Genomic DNA, 19,336 nt, shown 5'->3' on the forward strand with positions numbered 1-19,336 from the left:
TTATAGTAGGGCGAAGTAGCTAACAACTAAATAGATAGTAATTTTGAGTATGATTAATGAAAGATAACCAAATAAATCTCTTTATTAATCATATAATACTGTCTAAGATAGGTGTTGGTTAGTAGTGGAATCTAGGACAAGGCGCGTTTCGTCCTATTTGCGACTCGTCAAATGAATGTACCTGCATCTGAGTTGATGTTCAATCTGGGACTCGAAAACAGTACCTTTCGCTTCAAAGTCCTAGAGTGAACATCAACCCTGAGATGCAGGTACATCCATCTAATGAGTCCCAAATAGGACGAAACGCGCCCTTGTCCTAGATTCCACTACTAACCAACACCTATCTTAGACAGTATTATATGATTAATAAAGAGATTTATTTGGTTATCTTTCATTAATCATACTCAAAATTACTATCTATTTAGTTGTTAGCTACTTCGCCCTACTATAATAAACTGCTTAAACGTTTTTTACATTGATATTCAAATATTTATAGAAATAAAAGAGTAGCTATCTAAACTAGTGTGTATTGATGCCCATTAATAGATGTATATATACATATGTCATTGGTAAATGATGACATTATATTACTAAGAGGGATAATCGTAATGATCATAAATATAAAAAACAACAACAATGTGTACTGAAGTCATTAAATTTTCTTCTCAAACAAGCATTTGTTGTTGTTGTTTTTTCGAATGAGAAGGAAAACGCCCAAATATATCTATGTTTGTTTAGAAAGATCAATTCATTTAGGTATGCTTATTCCATTCTAACTAACTTCCCTTCTTTAAATGCTCAAAAGAAATCATCAATATCATAAACAACAACAACAGAGATGTTCACGTACGTACATACACACACATACATACATGGATACACATAAACAAAGTAATCTGACAACACTCAGACATATCGAAAAAAGAACAACTAAGTCTCGGGTAAAATGTAAGAAATCAAATAGTTAATAAGGGAGTAACAATAACACGACTAATAAAGAAGTTGTTTCTTTCTTGTTTCAATAACGATTCATTGACACAGTTGAGCATGAAACATTAATATGTATGTAATAGACAAGTAGTAATCAAATGGTAGTAACACTTATGCTGTAATGAACGAAGATTCATGTAAGGTAAACCAATTTACTGTTTTATAAGAAACCATACAATACCTTTGTAAATTATGAAAATCACACATCAAATATATCGTATGTATTTCATTCTTTAGTCGTCTTTTACATACTCCATCATTCTCCCAATTCTGTTGTTATTCCGAATACTCTTCGTTTTCCCTCTTCTTTATTCCACTCTTTTCCTGGTAAGCATTCTACTTCCAATTGCTGCTATATACTACTTATATCTGTACGCACAAGTGGTAAACACGACAGTATCTGTTGATCATAGGCGGTTAGTTAAATGATATTGAATATCTTTGTTTATTCATTAAATGATTGGCTAATTACTGCCACGTACTACTCAGATCAATGTATACAAATCTGTCTAATAATCAGTGTACATCGTATTAAATTTAGTATGTTCAGATATTTATTTTGGGTATCAAATAAATCTCTCATCTAATATCTTCACGTTCTTACTCCTGTCATCCAATTCACAGTTTCCCTGTTAAAGTACTAACATGTAGTCTTAGTTACAACGGAATGACATGATTTTTCTGACAAATTCAATAAATCTTCATTTCTGTCATTTTTCTATGTTATTACTTTGTATTGTAGAAAACACAGTCGTTTCTCATTTCAAGTATTTAAAAGTAATAAAACCTAGGGGCGTAAACACAACTATTGTAATCAAACGTGTGATATTTGAATGAAGTGATTAGTATTGTATGTATATATACAATAGAATAGAAATTTCTTCAATTAGTTGGCGCAACACCATACATAAAATGATGAAACATTTTTCTTATATTTTCCATCTTCGAGAAGTTCATTATTCGTTTTATTTATTCTTTTTCGTTAACGAAGAAAATCATCTATTTTATTCTTTTTTATAGTATTTGAGTATAGAGTAGAAGAAAAATGAAATCTCTCTTTCTACCTACCTATCTATCTATTTGTGTTGCCACCTCTCAAGGAGGAGCATTTACCGCTCACCAGCATTCTCCATCGAACTCTGTGCTGGGAAATTCTTTCTAGTTGTTTCCAGTCGCTATTGATCCTTTTCATATCTGCTTTCAGTTCCCGACTCAATGTGTTCCTTGGTCTTCCTATTTTCCTTACCCCTTTAAAATTTCAAATTAGCGCTTGTCTCGTGATGCAGTTTGATGATTTCCTCAATATATATCATATGCACTTCCAACGTCTTTTCCTAAATTCCTCTTCAACTGGATGCTGGTTTGTTCTCTCCCACAGTGGTCTGTTTCTGGTTTTATTCGGCCAATGGACATTCAGTATCTTACGTAGACAATGGTTTATAAATACCTTGTAATTTTTTGATGATGGTTGTATTCGTTCTCCAGGTTTCAACTCCATACAGTAGGACTCTCTTGACGTTCGTTCTGAAGATTTTGACTTTGATGTTGGCTGACGGTTGTTTTAAGTTCCATTCCTAATATTTTAGTAGACTTTTTGAATGAAATATCCATTTATGTTTTTCCTACGTTGATCAGAGTTAGGGGTGAGAGGAGAGTGGTCTAGGAAATGAAAGAAGATTTTTTCTGCCCGTAAATTTGTTTGTATTGAGGCAAATTAAAAGAAAGTATTGAGAAGCCATTGTTTATCATTATTTTTTAAACATATTATTCAGTCATTATTCCTATCCTGATATAGATAAGCTTTTTGTCCTCAATGGTTACTCGGTCTTAAATTACGTGTAAACATTGTCATCACTATGTATTAGTTTAATGTATCTTACTGTACATCGATACAGTAAATGGGGATACAGCATGTAACGCTTAAAAAGGTATCGAGTTCGGGTAAGCATCAACTCTGACATACAGGTGTATCCAACTGATCAGTCCAAAATAGGACCCATCTTGTCTTCCCACTTCTAGCCACATTCCATCACTTATGAAATGCAATATCTCTGACAGTCGAATGAATAATAATGAGAAAGTGAACATCCAGAATATGGTTCGAAAAGAAATAATTAAATAATAATAAAACTGAAGATTTAGTGAAAAGCAAATGATGTATACATGTATACTCCCACTGATTTCGAGTCATATCATTTCAAGTCACTGATCACAACCACGATGTAGAAACAATATTGCTGCGAAATAATCATATTCAATAGACAATGATCAGTCAACTTATAGTCTTGTTTGAACCTACTATTGTGCGGCAATGTAAAATATTTGTAACTCTGTAGAGGATGTTGGAGATGTATTATCTGAGCCCACGGTTATGGGCAGCAAACCAACTGAATTGCAGGTCAGTTGTGGAGAGACTCCAATAGCTAACTTCTCTTTGAAGTAATTACTGATGATATTCAGAAGGGCAATGTAAGCTGCGCAGCTAAATTATTCAGCTCAGAGAGTACAACACCAGCTACCCCTATGTTATACACCATTGCGTATTGGCTTAAGCTGTGAGCTTGTCAAAATTCACAGACAAGTGTGAAATCAATTCGTTTTAATCCCTCTGTTTTCGCGTCTGTTAGTTCGATTGGTTGATCTGATGTAGATATTTTGTTGTCTCTACGCATTATCACATAAGTGAACTTCAGTTGACATTTTGTTCTGGCAAAGATCTTAAGCTCGTGTAACTAGATTGCTGTGAACTGATAATTTAGTGGTCAAGGGACTCAGTTTTCAGCTAGTAGATCTCAAGTTTTAAACCTCACTTCACCTAATTCAGTCTAATCAGTTAGGTAGGATAGCTTGGCCTTTGTTGTGGATGAAGATTTGATAGGTAAATGAGCTTTAGATTATTAAGATGAATGAATAAACGGTAGTTGATTGGCAAACCCTAGGATACCATATGACCGAGTGTTCAATAATCACGAAATCGAATTACTGCTTGAAAACTATAAACAAAATAACATCAACGGAAGAATAGGCTTTTTGACCTGATAAAACAGTCTGCTTGTAGACGAATCATTAACAAAAAAATAAGATGATTAGGTGTCATGTTTATTTATTAATTTACTTACCAAGTACATATTCTCATCCTCGGTTATAAGCCACACTCTTAGTATATCGGCTAGTAATACTATTCGTCTGCCTAAACCGGAGTTAGGAAGAACTGGGTTCAAATATGCTACTTAGTGGCTGAAAGTTAAATATCTTAACCACACTGTTCCATGTCATAAAGGCTTAGGGTATATCAATTTTGTAAGTCACTCGATTGTCAATAAATTAAGACCTAATTTTTGCCCCGGTATATCACCTTTCTACTCAGTGTTTCCAAAGGCTGAGTACAAAACTCTTTGGTAAGTAAGTCATATTGAGGAAATGTCGTTATCAACTATTTGAAATCGTAATTCAATTTTATTTCTATCAATTAAGATACTATAATGTATATCTTTGTATTAATTTTGCATTTTCATGAACTGCATAGCCTACCGCTCTCACAGGTTTATTAAAATCAGCTCGTCTCCTACGTTTAGTGGGTATTGTTCGTAAATTGGATCGATATTCGGAATATGGTGCTTCCATTTTAATACTATTAACAGCATTATTCGCTTTAATTGCTCATTGGTTAGCGTGTATTTGGTGAGTTTCTTGTGAATTGTTTTTTTAAAGACTTATGTCACATTACTGAATGAATAGTTCTGCAGTATTATAAGAGATCTACTTGCTAAACTGTATTAAACAATACCAATGATTCTCTAGACCTCGTTATAGATGTTTTTGGTGAATAGTGATTCTTTTACTGATATTCGGTGCTTGCTGGAAATTATTAAAACGGGTGTTGTACGATAACAACAGTGTTCATCCAAAACTCTGCACATGGGAATCGAACTCATGACCCCCGAACTCACGCGCGAACGCCTAACCTCTGGACCACTCAGCTGGGATCCAATGGTGCTAATGTCTAACTTCAATCAGTTCACGACTTTTAGTGACCATCTTCGATCGTCTTCGATAGATAACTGCCGCACACGCAGTACACTTTAGCTCCACTTGTCACAACTTCTCATTAGAACTCTTGTAATTGCCTCTCGAAGCCTGTCACTATCGAGCACATGATACTTATCGGTGTGGGTTTGTGATCATTGAATTTCACTGAAACTTAGATCGGTTCATTATTTGAATAAAATTTAACAATCTTCACAACCCCTTACTGACATAATTAATTTGATTCTTTCTGTAATAATCCGAGAACTAAAACAAAATGAAGTGAATTTCCGAGCTGATAATCTATACTGATTGTAAACTGATTACCTGTATTTATAATATATTGGCAAAACAATGTGTTAAGTATTATCAAAAATAGAAAAACTTTACAGAGTTTTAAGCCTTTTATATTTTGTTGCGTGTAAATGTTGGAGAGTTCCAAATGTATCCGTCGTCAAAGTCTCTAGGTCCCTAGGAAATAAAGAATCACTTATCACGTTATTGATAGAATAGTTACCTATACCAGTACTATATTTCCAGAGCTTTCTAAGTCCAAGGTCACGTATGACTATGAATACCCTCGATTTTCTGTACATAAACTAACCTTGGAGTAAAGCTCTTACTCACATTTCACACCTTTTCTCCATCGTTCAGACTGACGTGTAGAAGTAGTTTGTGACTATAGGGAGTGGCTAAGAAGGCAGTAATAAGCGTTCCAGTAGCAAACGTATTAGTAAAACACTGGATAACTTCACTATAATGTAAATGTATCGCACTTACTCCAAATTATAAAGATTCATTTCAGCTCATAATAAAAAAAATGTGAACAAAATTTCTAGGAAACAATCAATTCAAGTGATAATCGTATGCTGATTATGGATTAGATTTTGGGTGAATTTCTTTAAGTTCTGTGGAGATATCATGAACAGCGTAGCTCAACCATGCTAACAATAGACCGGCTATCATCGACACCAGGAAATGATTGTCGAAGTATTTCACGAATTGCTTGAAGTTGTAAAAGTGTGAACAATTTGATCTCAACCTAGTTTCCAAAAAGTATCTCGCTCACACTCACATTGGATGTACCTCGTTGAAAATTAGTATCACAATAGGACCAAACCTCCGTCCTGCACTCTGTCGTTCAAAGCTTACTTACTTACACCTGTTACTCCCAGTGGAGCATCGGCCGCCGACCACCATTCTCCAACCCACTCTGTCATGAGCCTTCCTTCCTAGTTCGATCCAATTTTCGTTCATTCTCATATCTGTTTCCATTTCTCGGCGTAATGTGTCCTTTGTTCTTCCTCTTCTCCTTTGGTATTGAGGATTCTAAGTAAGGGCTTGCCTAATGATGCAGTTGGATGTCTTCCTCAATGTGTGTTTTATCCACTTCCAGAGCTTCTTCCTGATTTCTTCCTCCTCTGGAATCTGGTTTGCTCTCTCCCACAGTAGCTTGTTGCTGATGGTGTCTGACCAATGGATTTTAAGTATTTTGCGCAGATAACTGTTAATAAACATTTGTATCTTCACATCTGCATCAGATCCACCGTGTTCATCAATGATGCTGCCCAGATATGTAAAGGATTTTACATCCTCCTTCATCAAATGTTATTTGATTGATGCATATTGTGTTGTATCGGAGAGTGTTGCTTTTCTCTTTGTGTATGTTGAGACCTACTGCTGCTACACTGGTCGTCTTCTCTTTCATTTGTTGTTGCGTGTGTGATAGAAGAGCCAGATCATTTGCGAAGTCTAAAACATCCAGCTGCATCCTAGCTATCCATTGTATCCCATGCTTCCCTCTCATCAGAAGTTGTTATCTTCATAAGCCAGTCGATCACCAGGAGGAAGAGAAAGGGTGAGAGTAAGCAACCTTGCCTTACGCAGGTATTCCATATGATATGGACTATCTTCCTCAGACATGCTGTGATGTCCATAGGGTTGTCCTGTTCACGCTTTCAAATACTTTCTCGTAGTCAATGAAGTTGATGTAGAGTGATGAATTCCATTCAACTTATTGTTCCACAATGATCTTTAGTGTTGCGATTTGGTTGGTCTTTCAAAGCTACCGTGACCTGAATCTGTCCATTAAAAAACCTCAGTTGAGAGTTTCATTTTCTTTCTAGTCAATGGAATTTTTCTCCTCAACCGATTCCATTAAGATTTATTAATATACACGTAAATGCGTATTCCGTTCGTACCGTTATATTAAGTCATATTCTCTTTCTCTATTACATAATTTCTTTTTAATGTAGGTATGCTATTGGTAATGCAGAACATTTGTATAGAGATCCAAAAATTGGTTGGTTAGATACATTGGCTATACATACTGAACAATATTACACTGATCAACCGAATTCCGGTCCTGATTTAAAAACAAAATATATCACTGCATTATATTTCACTTTTTCTAGTCTTACATCAATTGGTTTCGGTAATGTCAGTCCTAATACAAATGCTGAAAAAGTATTCTCTATTATAGTAATGTTAGTTGGTTGTAAGTTTCATTTTTCATTTAATGATATAAATAAACTATTATCAGTTTATTAAACGTTTGTGTTCTACTGCTATTTATGTTTAGAACTGTAAAACTCCTTGGTCTCTGTCGGTATATGAGCTCCTTGAGCCAATACCTCGATATTACTAGCAGCACACTCTAAGACTCAGTAGCTTGATGAATAATAATGTCAATGTTTCAAGTGACAAATACCATGGTTCGAGTCAGAGTGTTATTATCAAGATAAAGAGATACTACTAATACTGCATCCAACTGACGAGTCTCAAGTAGGCTGAAACCTGCTTCTTAGATCTCATTGCTAAGTCATAATCACAACTTAATTGTGATATATATATATATATATATATATATATGTCCCAGTTATCTTCACCCGTTTACCCATATAACAAGTATTGACTGATTGATTAATTGATTGGTTTGTTATTTCCTGCCGTTTTGTTTTGTGTGGGTCACGTTGTTTACTACTTCACTTTGTTTTTGTTTGCTTATTTTGATATATATGTATATATAGTATGACCAATTTTCTTTCTGCTTGACCTTTTCTTCCCTATAACATTGTGATATTATGTCAATTTGAAAAAATAAACAGGGAAATTTGTCTACCGAATTTTCTGTTTTTCCTTACTGTGATACGAATGGTAAAATAAACAGTTGTTCTTACTATCAATACTACTACTGTTACTGTTATTATTATCATTATCATTAGTAGTAATAGTCTTTGTGTGAATAAGATTTTCTTCAGATTACAGTAATGGATATAATCGATACCATTCTTCGATAAAACTAGCTTTACGGATTGTATACAACTGATTACAACGTGAAAAATCATGGACTGGGATTAACTGAATTGCACAAACCAGTAAACGGTTGTTTTGTCAGTTGTGTTTATTCAATACTCTACGTAAAATCGTATCCAATTTGCTTAAGTTATACGAGTGTTCATTACAACATTTACTATTGATTAATCACTGAGTAATAACCAATATCATGTTTGCCAAGTCCATTTTAATGCTGATCGGTTTCTATCGATCGAGTTGCAATCTGGTTATTAGCTCAAGTTACTCGATATCATGAGTTTGCAAAAGGATACGACATACATGACATTTGTCCCTACTCGGTGGTCAGTTGATGGCAAATATATCTCAGTTCTACAGGAAGCTAAACGATACGGGATTGAATCCTCCTCCTCCTCCTCCTCCAGTATCTGTTCTCTCAAGATTATGGGTATAATTTGTTGATAAGTGCTGAACAGAACGAGATCTAGGTCGGTCAGCGTTTCCTGTCGACAATCACCTTACATCATTACATATTTGCTCTGGAAATTCTTCTTTTGGTGTAATGAAACATTATTTTAAATAACTTTTAACGTTTTTGACTGCTGAACATCATGTTTACCATTAAGTAAATGATAAGAGATTACAGTGTTGAGTATATGTATTGTACTCAACAACACAGATAGGAATCCATTTTTCTTGTTCTTCCGATATGGCGGGGCTAGGATTTATGGACGAACCAATGAAATTAGATATAAGTTTTGGATTTCGACGAAAAATTCATTTATCCGTATAGTTAAATAACATTTCGGCATTATAACTTATGTCAGCTCGTGATGAAAATCCCTACTTTAATTTCTAACCTTAGATTCTAATTCCCCTTACTAATTTATAACCTTCTGATTCCAGTAAGTAGTTGAATCATTTCAAGATCACTTTAGTGTTGCTCAAAAGTTGTCCATATATTATCATCTCACCTCCAATGTTTATATTTGGATATGTACCTGTGAATCGGTAAAAATAATCAAAGGAAACATGAAACAGGTACATATTTTAACGTGCGATCCATCTGTTTTAAGGGTAAACTATCGTTGCAGATGAAGATATCTTTTCTAGTTCACATTCACAGATCAATCTGTTTAATTTTATCGCGCGTAAAAGATACATTGTAGGCAAATAAGCTTTTTATCAATATTAACATACATTTCATTCTTTATATTCTCATCTTTCCAGTATTTATTGAACTTTTATAGATAAATAATTATTAATTTTAATTGTTGAATTCATGAGTCGATGTAAACTAGATCACTATTGAAACCCTAGAAGCACTCATGAATTCAACTATTAAAATTACTTCAATCTCCACAAACCCTCATTCTGATCATAATCATTATGTGCTCACTAGTGACTGACTTCAAGATGATTTCCTGAAAATCTAGTAAGAAGCCGTGACCAGTGGAGTCCAATCCGTGTCGGGTAGAGACAATCATCTACCTCAGACAATAAATGAATTGTTGCACAACACCATAGATCGATTGAAGTTAGACATTAACACTGTTAGATGCTGGCTCAGTGGTTTAGAGGTTAAAAGTTCGCGCGCCAGACCGAAGATCCTGGGTCCGAGTCTCGCGTGTGGGATCGTGGAAGTGCACTGCTAATGAGTTTCATACTAGGACAAAATGGCCTCTCGGTGCTTCCAGGTTTTCAAAGGTAGTCTAGCTTCCATAGACTCTTGAATTCAATGACTAAAAGCACTACAATCTCCAATACTTATTACACAAGTATTTCTTAATTTCGGTTTGTTGTTTTTTTTTCAACATAGAACGAATCTATAAAGTAGATGAATGAAAATTATTTTGCTGTAAATTTTTTGTTTTATTAAAAAATGAACTCATTGTGTTTGAATAAATCAATTCATATTGTCTGTAGATAAATTCAGGGTTAGTAAAAAAAAACACTAGAAATTAGGATTTTGTTATGAATCGAATATAGTACTATAAAGTAATAGTAGAGTAAATAAGCCCCCAAATGCCCTGGTACGGCCGACAGTGGGGAGAGTACGCTCTCCCTCTCGAAATGCTTTCACATGGCCACGCGTGTATAGCGTCTGCCAAGGAAGTCTTACTCACTGCCTTCTCGTAGCATTACTGTTGTTTACGAAATTCAGAGGACAAAAAGCGAATGTCCGGCGCTTTAACCGGGTTGGTGGAAACGGAGGGTCCACCTAGGGGAGTTGGAAAACCCTCATTCCAAACAAATGGTGAACATGGGCTCCAGTATCCTGAGGGAACAAATGGCATATGAATCAATCGTCGGTCACCGACTACCATGGGACTGCATCTCCTCACGATGCTCCACTGTCTTGTGGATCAGATCTTTAGGTCAAAGGCTCCGGGTGTGACTCCTTAAGAAAACCACCTGTTTCGGTTTGGGTACCCGCGCAGTATCACAGCCCTCACACAAATCAAATGAGATTTGTGCGACGCATATGTATCTGGTGCTTCCTTGTACCAATATTTATGTGTTTAAATAAATAAATGGTACTCCGAACTATTCAGGGAACTTTTTTTTGAAAATCGATTTTACTAATGTTTCGAACTCGTCCGTTGATTCATGTATTTATATGCAAAAAATGTATAGGGTTTTTTTTCTCTACAGTGTTGTTAAACAAAGTTTTAATTATCGTAGAGAAAAAAAATGACCTTATGAGTTGATTAGAAATAGGCGAATTAATTTAGAAAAAAAAATAACTCAATCGAACTCAAAATGTGGTACACACCCTTGTTCTCATTCATTCATTCCTTCTTTTTTTTTATAAAAAAAAATGGTTAATGGAATTCTCAAGTTTTAGTAATCGGTGCTTCGAATGAAAGAGAAAGTGTGTGTGTGTGTGTGTGAAAGAGTATATCTAGCGAGAGTTTACATAATCTGTAATAATTTCGGTAGACTGTACAATGTTACCTTGAAGTCATTTATACAGTGACTTAAAAGGCAAAGTTTGTTAATAAAAAATTATTTATTTATTTATACACATAAATATTGGTACAAGAAAGCACCAGATACATATGCGCCATACAAATCTCATTCGATTTGCTTGAGGGCTGTGATACTGTACAGGTGCCCAAACTGAAGCAGGCGGTTTTCTTAGGGAGCCACACCTGGAGCCTTTGACTTAAAGGTTTGATCCACAAGACAGTGGAGCATCCTGAGGAGATGCAGTCCCATGGTAGTCGGTGACCAACGATTGATTCATACGCCATTTGTTCCCTCAGGATATTGGAGCCCATATGCACCATTGGTTTGGAATGAGGGTTTTCCAACTCCCCTAGATGGACATTCCACATCAACCAACACGGTTAAAGCGCTGGACATTCGCTTTTCGTCCTCTCAATTTCGTAAACAACATCCCCGCCACTGTGAGAAGGCATTGAGTAGGACTTCCCTGTCAGAGGCTATATACGCGTGACCAGGGCATTTAAGGGCTAATACACAATACAACTTTGTTTCTTAGTAATTTTAACTACAATAAACAAAAAAATACAGGTTCATTCTCTCGACAATAATCCACACTTTTTTATAATGAAGATTTATGCGTTTAATGCTAGCTGTGTTTTTTTGGCGGCAGGGGGGGAGAATTTTGCACTAATCTGTGTTACCAGTATAATGTTTTGCTGGTACGATACCCAAAGATTTATATATAAGAGTCAGATCCGAATCGATGATAGAATTAATGGCATACGTGGTAATTTCCTTCCATCCCCCTATGAGAATTAATCATGTTCATTTCGCGTTTATCTTCTGTATATAAATATGTTGTATTATTACGAACAAAAAAAAACATACCATCTGGCAAGTGGTTTTGTCTTTGATCTATAATTATGTAGAGTTTTGCATCAATAATACAGTCTCATGGGTAGCCATCACTTTACCAGATGTTCCTAAGTGCTATTCATTCTTCTGTCTGTCTCGAATTCTCGGCGCAATGTGTTCTTTTGTCTACCTCTTTTTTTTGTACCTCAAGAATTTCAAATTAAGGTTTGCTTTATGATACCGTTTGATAATTTGATTGATGTGGATCTATAATTAGTAAATAAATTATATAATTTGCTAATTTCACTCTATTATCTACTTCTTTTCCGCTTATTTATTTATACACACAAAGCTTTAATGTACGCAAGTATATTTGGTAATGTTGGTGCATTAATTCAACGTCTTTATAGTGGTACAGCTAGATATCATGCACAAATGTTACGTATTAAAGAATTTATACGTTTTCATCAAATTCCAAGTCCATTACGTCAACGTTTAGAAGAATATTCTACACAAGTATGGGAGCATACAAATGGAATAGATATGACAATGGTTCAGTATAGTTTTCCCGAATCATTACAATCTGATATTTGTCTTTATGTATATCGTCATTTTTTAAGTGGATCAGCTGCATTTAAATGTATGTTCATGGAAATACTAACAGTTATGATCTTAGTTTTTTTTGTTTATTTAAAGGGTTTATGCACTTCTTTTTAGATCATCAGGTATTTACGAATTGAGTTTGATCAACAATGATCCCACTAGATTATCACCTTATTGTACCGTGAATTGATTAAAGTTAGAAATATGAGTCATTGACTTGGAACTAGATGGCCTCGTGGTTAGGTCGTTCGACTTCAGTTTGGTTAAGCGGGTGGTATCATCATCCCTCACACTTAGAGTATTGCTCGAAGCAGATTGCACTAATCTTTACCTGATATATGAGATATGAATTAAAGTGAAGCTTAAAATTCCTGAGTTCTATTCTTGATGATGTACTCTGTCAAAGAGTCTTATAATAATCAACTGTCCAATGCTACCTAAATTTCAATTAATATCAGTCTATAAGGAAGACCATTTACTGATTCCCCAACGATCAACCATTCACTATCGTTTTCATAGTGAAAACCAATAATTTGAGTATTTTTGCTTTTGCCATTTTTACTTTGACGTAGATTATTCATGCTTTTTAATACTGAACGTTCAATCCAGTGTAACGCATTTCAAATTATGACACAATCTATACACATTCCCTCAGCACACAAATTACTTTTAGGTTAGACCCAAACCTACCAAAGTCTGAATGTTATAACAATGTCTGTTTATTTTCACAGTCTAAATCACGAACTGATCTTAACTAGATAACTATTGAAAACTTGGAAGTACTGGACGTCTGTCTTTATCCTAGTAGGTAATTCCTCAGAATTGCACATCCATGACTTTGTGACCGGGAATCAAACCCAGGACCTTCAGTGTTACACGCGAGCTTTCACTCTACATCCAATGATGTATACGTTTAACTTCAATCGATTTATTTATCTAATGCAGTGGAATGTGACTCTACTAGATATCAACACATCTTTTTGTATGTTGTCCAATAAGTTAAAAGTCTTCTTACCTCAGAATATCACTCATATGCTTCAATATAGTCTGAATAATCCTATTGGACCGATCATAGGAGATCCTTCAACACTTTTAATATCGTAATTTTTATGTAGTTTTATTTTCCCTCAACTTGAACTCTGTCTTTTAGTACAACACGGTTGGTACAAAGACAGTTTGTAAGTGGGCAATCCGTCACATCATATTGATGCGTTCGGTCAATAAATAAGTTTTTGGTTGAACTGTTTTTGTGTTATTCAGTTTAAATTGTAGGTTACATCTTATTTAAAGTACCATTGGAAATCAGGGAAAACTGGATAGTTTCTTTTGTTCTAGTATGAGACTGCTTAGCACCGCCCACTCATGACCCTTACAGTGATTGAACCTAGGACCCTCCGCTTTATCAGCGAACGCCTCATAATCACTTGAACCACTTGGTTCGCATTCACCTTGAGAACTATGTCCTCGGTGCGACTATTGAGGAGTTCCATATCAGAAAGAAATACCTCCTCCCCAAGTACTCGCTGGTTCTCAATAGCACCCCAGATCAGTCCGTCATCATCAACTCTATAGCCTGATATATCTATGGATTAGCCCAGGATGTTATAACATATTAGTACGATGAGGTAAAGTTAACAAGATGAATGATTAGAGAGACCAGTGTTGTATAATAGCAATGACAATAAGAAAGAATAAACATTTGGAATATGGTTTGAAGTAGTATGTTGCAAAGGTATGCCCTTAATTCAAGAATGAGAAAAAAAGGACAATTCAATGCACCTCTGCTATTTTGATTTATTCTGAGCCACGTTTTCCAAATTCCTCCAGCCATTGATTCCAGTTACCTTAACTGAGATCAGTCTATGATCTATACAATCAGCAGGTAATTTTTTCATTGTGTTACTATGCGTGTCCGTATGTGTATAACTGCTTTGTACTTATTTGTGTATTTCTATTTTATTGTGTTTATTTTTCTTCTATTCATTTCATCTAGCATTAAATGATGGTTGCCTTCGAAATATCTCTTTAAGAATTCGTTCTTCTCATATGCCACCAAGTGATACTTTAGTACATACTGGTGATTTACTCACAGCTATGTATTATGTTGTTAAAGGCAGTTTAGAAGTTGTAACAACAGATGATATTATTTTAGGTGTATTAAATCCTGGTGATTTTTTTGGTGGTCTACCTCCATTGGCTAGTGTACAAAAAAATCCTTATAGTGTACAAATGAATTCTGGATGGGATTATTGGTCAGAGAATCATTTGACTCATATGAATACAAATGCAAAATATATGCAAATGGAAGATTATACACCTATGCCTAATACTACTGGTACTACTACTAATTATAATAATAATAATACTAATAATCATAATTCGAACAGTGTAATTTATCAGCCAAATCCACCGCCAAAATCACGTTTTGCTGTTCGTGCATTAACTTATGCTGATGTACAATTTATTGATCGGCATGATTTAGCTGAATTATGTTCTATTTATCCAGAATTATCATTACGATTATTAGAACGTTTTGAATTAACATTACCATTAACTATTTCATCGGATACAAAACCTATTAATACTACTAATACGGTAAGTTATAGGGTATGAGTGTATGTGAGGTATAGAAAGGTTGTTTTCTTCTTCCTTTCTTTGTAATCTAGTCCTTTTTTCGAAGAGGTGTAAAGCTTTAATCTTGTGGCCTTAATACTCCTTATTTTTTTAGCTGTCTACACATAGGTTCAGACCATACGTATATATATATACATACATGATATCCTGGAATACAGCCAAGCGATATTACTTCTGTAGGAATAAATTGTAAGAAAATTTGTGGTGACCAAAATAAGATGTTTCACTAGACAAGGAAATAATTGGCTATTAACTTGAACTATGTTACTAAATAGAGATTAGTTGGTTGAGGTCCACGCGATAGTCTCAATCAACAGTTGGAGATGTTGGTTACATGACTTAGAATCTGTCTCAATTACATCCACTCACTATCTTAATGTTCACTATTCACTGCATACATACTTTTATATTTCTTCTTCTGAAATCATATTCTCAGTATCCAATCTTTTTATTATCATCAAAATGCTTTTACTCTACAAATACCCTGGTACAGTCGAGGTTGGGGAGAGCCCGCTCTCCCTCTCAAAATGCTCTCATATGGCCACGCGTATACAGCCCTGTCAAGAAAGTCCTACTCACTGCCTTCTCCCGGCATTACTGTTGTTTATGAAATTGAGAGGACGAAAAGGGAATGTTCGGCGCTCTAACCGGGTTGATGGAGACGGGGGTTCCACCTCTGATTCCAAACCAATGGTGCATATAGGCTCCAGGATCCTGGGGGGAAAAATGGCATATGGAACTATTGTTATTCACTGGCTACCATGGGACTACATCTCCTTAAGTTGCTCCACTGTCTTGCAGATCAGACCTTTAGGTCGAAGGCTCTGGAAGTGGAGTCCTAAGAAACCACATGCTTCAGTCTGGGCACCCGGACAGCATCACAACCTTCACACAAATCAATGTTAACTACTACTGGTGCGTATGTATTTGGTGCCTTCTTGTACCAATGTTTATGTGTTCAAATAAATACGGGAACCTATATAAGTAAAGTACACTTTCGCTTTTTGAGTATTGCATTTACGCGGGTTTATTGCTCATGATATAAGAACCCAATCAAGCTATAAAAAAAGTTTGTTATCTTTCCATATGTTACCCCTTTATTTTATCCATTATGTTCTGTTCATTTCAATGTATGTTTATCAATATATCACTACATCTATTTTAATGATAGTGATTTGTTTCATTATACATGTCACAAAGTCTTTGTGCTTATTGAAAATTCATCGATAAGTTCCAGTTACAACAATGATGAAATCAAAGCTTCCTAAGGGTTGTCAAGCCACTTCCAAGTCAGAAAATCCATCAACGACCTGATACTAATTCAAGTCATTGGATTTAAGATTAAAATAAATACACTAATTAATCAGTTGATTCTAACTATTGTCATGTTATAAATTTATTGTTAATCAAGTCCTACAGATCAATTCAATAATTATGTTGACATGTTGCGTGGTTAGAGGTCATTAACAGGAAACTCTAGATTTTTAGTTTCGTGAACTCAATTCACGTTACTCAGCTTTAAAGTCTGACATGTTACCGCTTGATTATTTGGATCGTAACTGACCTCTTGTAAGGATAGAATACGTGTCCGTGAATTGATATATATATATATATATATATATATATGTATATATATATATTTAAACAATAGATAAACATTGTTTCTATCATTTACCTAATATTACGTACATTACATAACCGAATCTAAGTGAACAATCATGCAAATCACGATTAACCGACTGTAAGTAAATCTTTCGATGTAAATGTTAGCTAAAATATCCTAATTTACAATGATGGTTTGTACATAACTCCGAATAATCAATTTCCCAGGTGAGTATTGTGAATATTATGTAAACAAATATCAGTTATAAACGTGATAAACTCTTGATTCAGATGACTTTGATGCAACTTCATAGCTTTATTATTTTAAGTTTATAGTTATGAGTGTATGCCTGAAAGCTGCAAAGGGCTAGCTTATGTTGGTCCTTCACGACTCCCTGGCTGGGGTCCGAGAGATGGTGCAACACAGTGGCTAGAGACGTTATCAGATATGGCTTAGAATAGAAGCCAGTGGCGAGTCTGCTGTAACCTTCTTTTACTTTCTTCATGGGGAGTGGTTCTAACTTTCTTAACTGAAAGAGTCTTCCGGTTGTACATTTCAGTCCCCCTTATCTTTTCATCCTTTCTCTTCCTATTTTCATTATTTTGTGTGGCGCATATGTATCTGGTGCCCTTTTGTACCAATATTTGTGTGTTTAAATAAATAAATAATAAATATGCCCGTAAGTATAAGTCAGTTGTGGGTGCTGGGTGTAAACAGTTAATCGGATATACAGTTCACGTAATAATGTTACGTCACTACAAGTGTAATATCAATAGTTTGTTTAGACTAATCTGTTTGGAATGTTAAATATTAATCATTCTTACTAATGATCGTCATGAATAATGTAAGACTTAGAAAATCAATTTAGAAGCGATTTAATCTCTGTAGTAATGGATTTGAATAATTTTTATAATTTTTTCTGGTTAGCGTTTTTTTAGCGAGTTAGTTTTCTACAGGATGGGGTCGCTAACCCCATACCCAACTTTCCTTCTTTACCCGGGCTTCGGACCGGCAGTAGCCCCTGGAGGAGCTACAGGCGGAGTTGTAGTAAGGGATTAACTTCGGAAAATATATTCTGACGATAGCTGGATACTAAAATAACTGAAGAAAAAGCTTAAGATGTTCAAGTCCAGTGTGAATAAACAACGTGCAGTATTGTCAGTCATACTTTAAAACTGATACTTAAAATTAATTTGCTTTCGGAATCGATCGATTTAGTACATAATTTTAATGCCAATTAATCTAAATGTTTTATGTTATATTCATCCAAAAACAAACAAACATAATTTTATGTATCAGAGGGGGTTTTGTGTAGAATTTAGTATTTTAACGGATCGGTTAAGGGCTCTGGCTCCAGACTGGTAGGTCCTGGGTTCGAATCTCACAAGTGCAGGATCGTGGATGCACACTGCTGAGGAGTCCCATAATAGGACGAAACGGCCGTCCAGTGCTTCCAGGTTTTCGATGGTGGCCTAGCTTCAATTGACTCATGATTTCAACTGTGAAAATAATTTTATGTGTACTAAGTTATTTACTACTTAAATAAATTGCTTTAAGTAGTACATTTAGTGTTTCACCAAAATCTTAGAATTACCACTAGCATTTTTAATTCTTCACATTGTATAGGATCGTTGTTCTACTATACCTAATGTTGAATCTTTCTTGGATGCAACATCATCATGGCATATTGTTTGTTCACTGTTAACTGGTTCATTTTCATCACCTGGATTATCGAAACGTCCAAGTGATAATTCAAAATTTTGCATGTTAAATGAAACATCATATCAAAGTAGATGTTTTGATAATCCATTTATTGGAAAACCACCATGGGAATTAGAACGTTATCAACGTTTATTTGATCATGGTGCATTGTCACTTCATTTAACTGGTTATTCAAATACTCAAATTCCTGTATGTTTTATTGATACATTATATAGTAATAATGATAGTAATAATAATAATACATCAGGTGTTACTGCACCGTCCACACATCAACATCATTCAGTTACACGTAAATCAGAATCATTTACTATGTGTTCGACACATTCATCTGAAAAAAATCATTCATTGCCTATTACACCTGTGACAAAGACTCAAACATTACATGAACGTCGAATGCGTATGAGATTAGCTCGTAATCTTCCAAACAGACAACAACAAGTACCACCTCCAACAATACCATCAATTTTAGTGCCTCCTACTTCTTCTTGTTGTTCTTCTGTTTCAAACCTTCCAGTAAAATCAACTGATAAAATTAATCCTATGATTCATTCATCTGTGATATATCAACCGACAACTTTACGTGATATGAATAATCTTAATGAAGAGAAAGAAATTATTGATTTGCTTGTGAAACGTTTTGCTAATGTAGAAAAGTAA

General features: G+C 34.9%; 1 protein-coding gene and 1 non-coding gene across 2 annotated transcripts in view; both read left to right on the forward strand.

Moving 5' to 3' along the window:
* Smp_152350 (putative voltage-gated potassium channel) overlaps window positions 1-19,336 on the forward strand; it is a gene marked incomplete at both ends in the record, with an annotated part of 47,584 nt that extends 28,248 nt beyond the window's left edge. The window contains 7 exons of the mRNA XM_018789010.1: window positions 4,517-4,671; window positions 7,272-7,513; window positions 12,470-12,757; window positions 14,714-14,922; window positions 15,121-15,315; window positions 18,584-18,845; window positions 18,927-19,336. Coding sequence (XP_018654495.1) covers window positions 4,517-4,671; window positions 7,272-7,513; window positions 12,470-12,757; window positions 14,714-14,922; window positions 15,121-15,315; window positions 18,584-18,845; window positions 18,927-19,336 — 1,761 coding nt within the window. The remainder of the gene's footprint in view (window positions 1-4,516; window positions 4,672-7,271; window positions 7,514-12,469; window positions 12,758-14,713; window positions 14,923-15,120; window positions 15,316-18,583; window positions 18,846-18,926) is intronic.
* On the forward strand, window positions 18,278-18,349 carry Smp_tRNA_02410_Pseudo_CCA.1.1. Its single transcript has one exon. It is a non-coding gene (tRNA).

The sequence above is a fragment of the Schistosoma mansoni genome, chromosome W (assembly GCF_000237925.1).
Source record: "Schistosoma mansoni strain Puerto Rico chromosome W, complete genome".
In the NCBI taxonomy this organism is placed as follows: domain Eukaryota; kingdom Metazoa; phylum Platyhelminthes; class Trematoda; order Strigeidida; family Schistosomatidae; genus Schistosoma; species Schistosoma mansoni.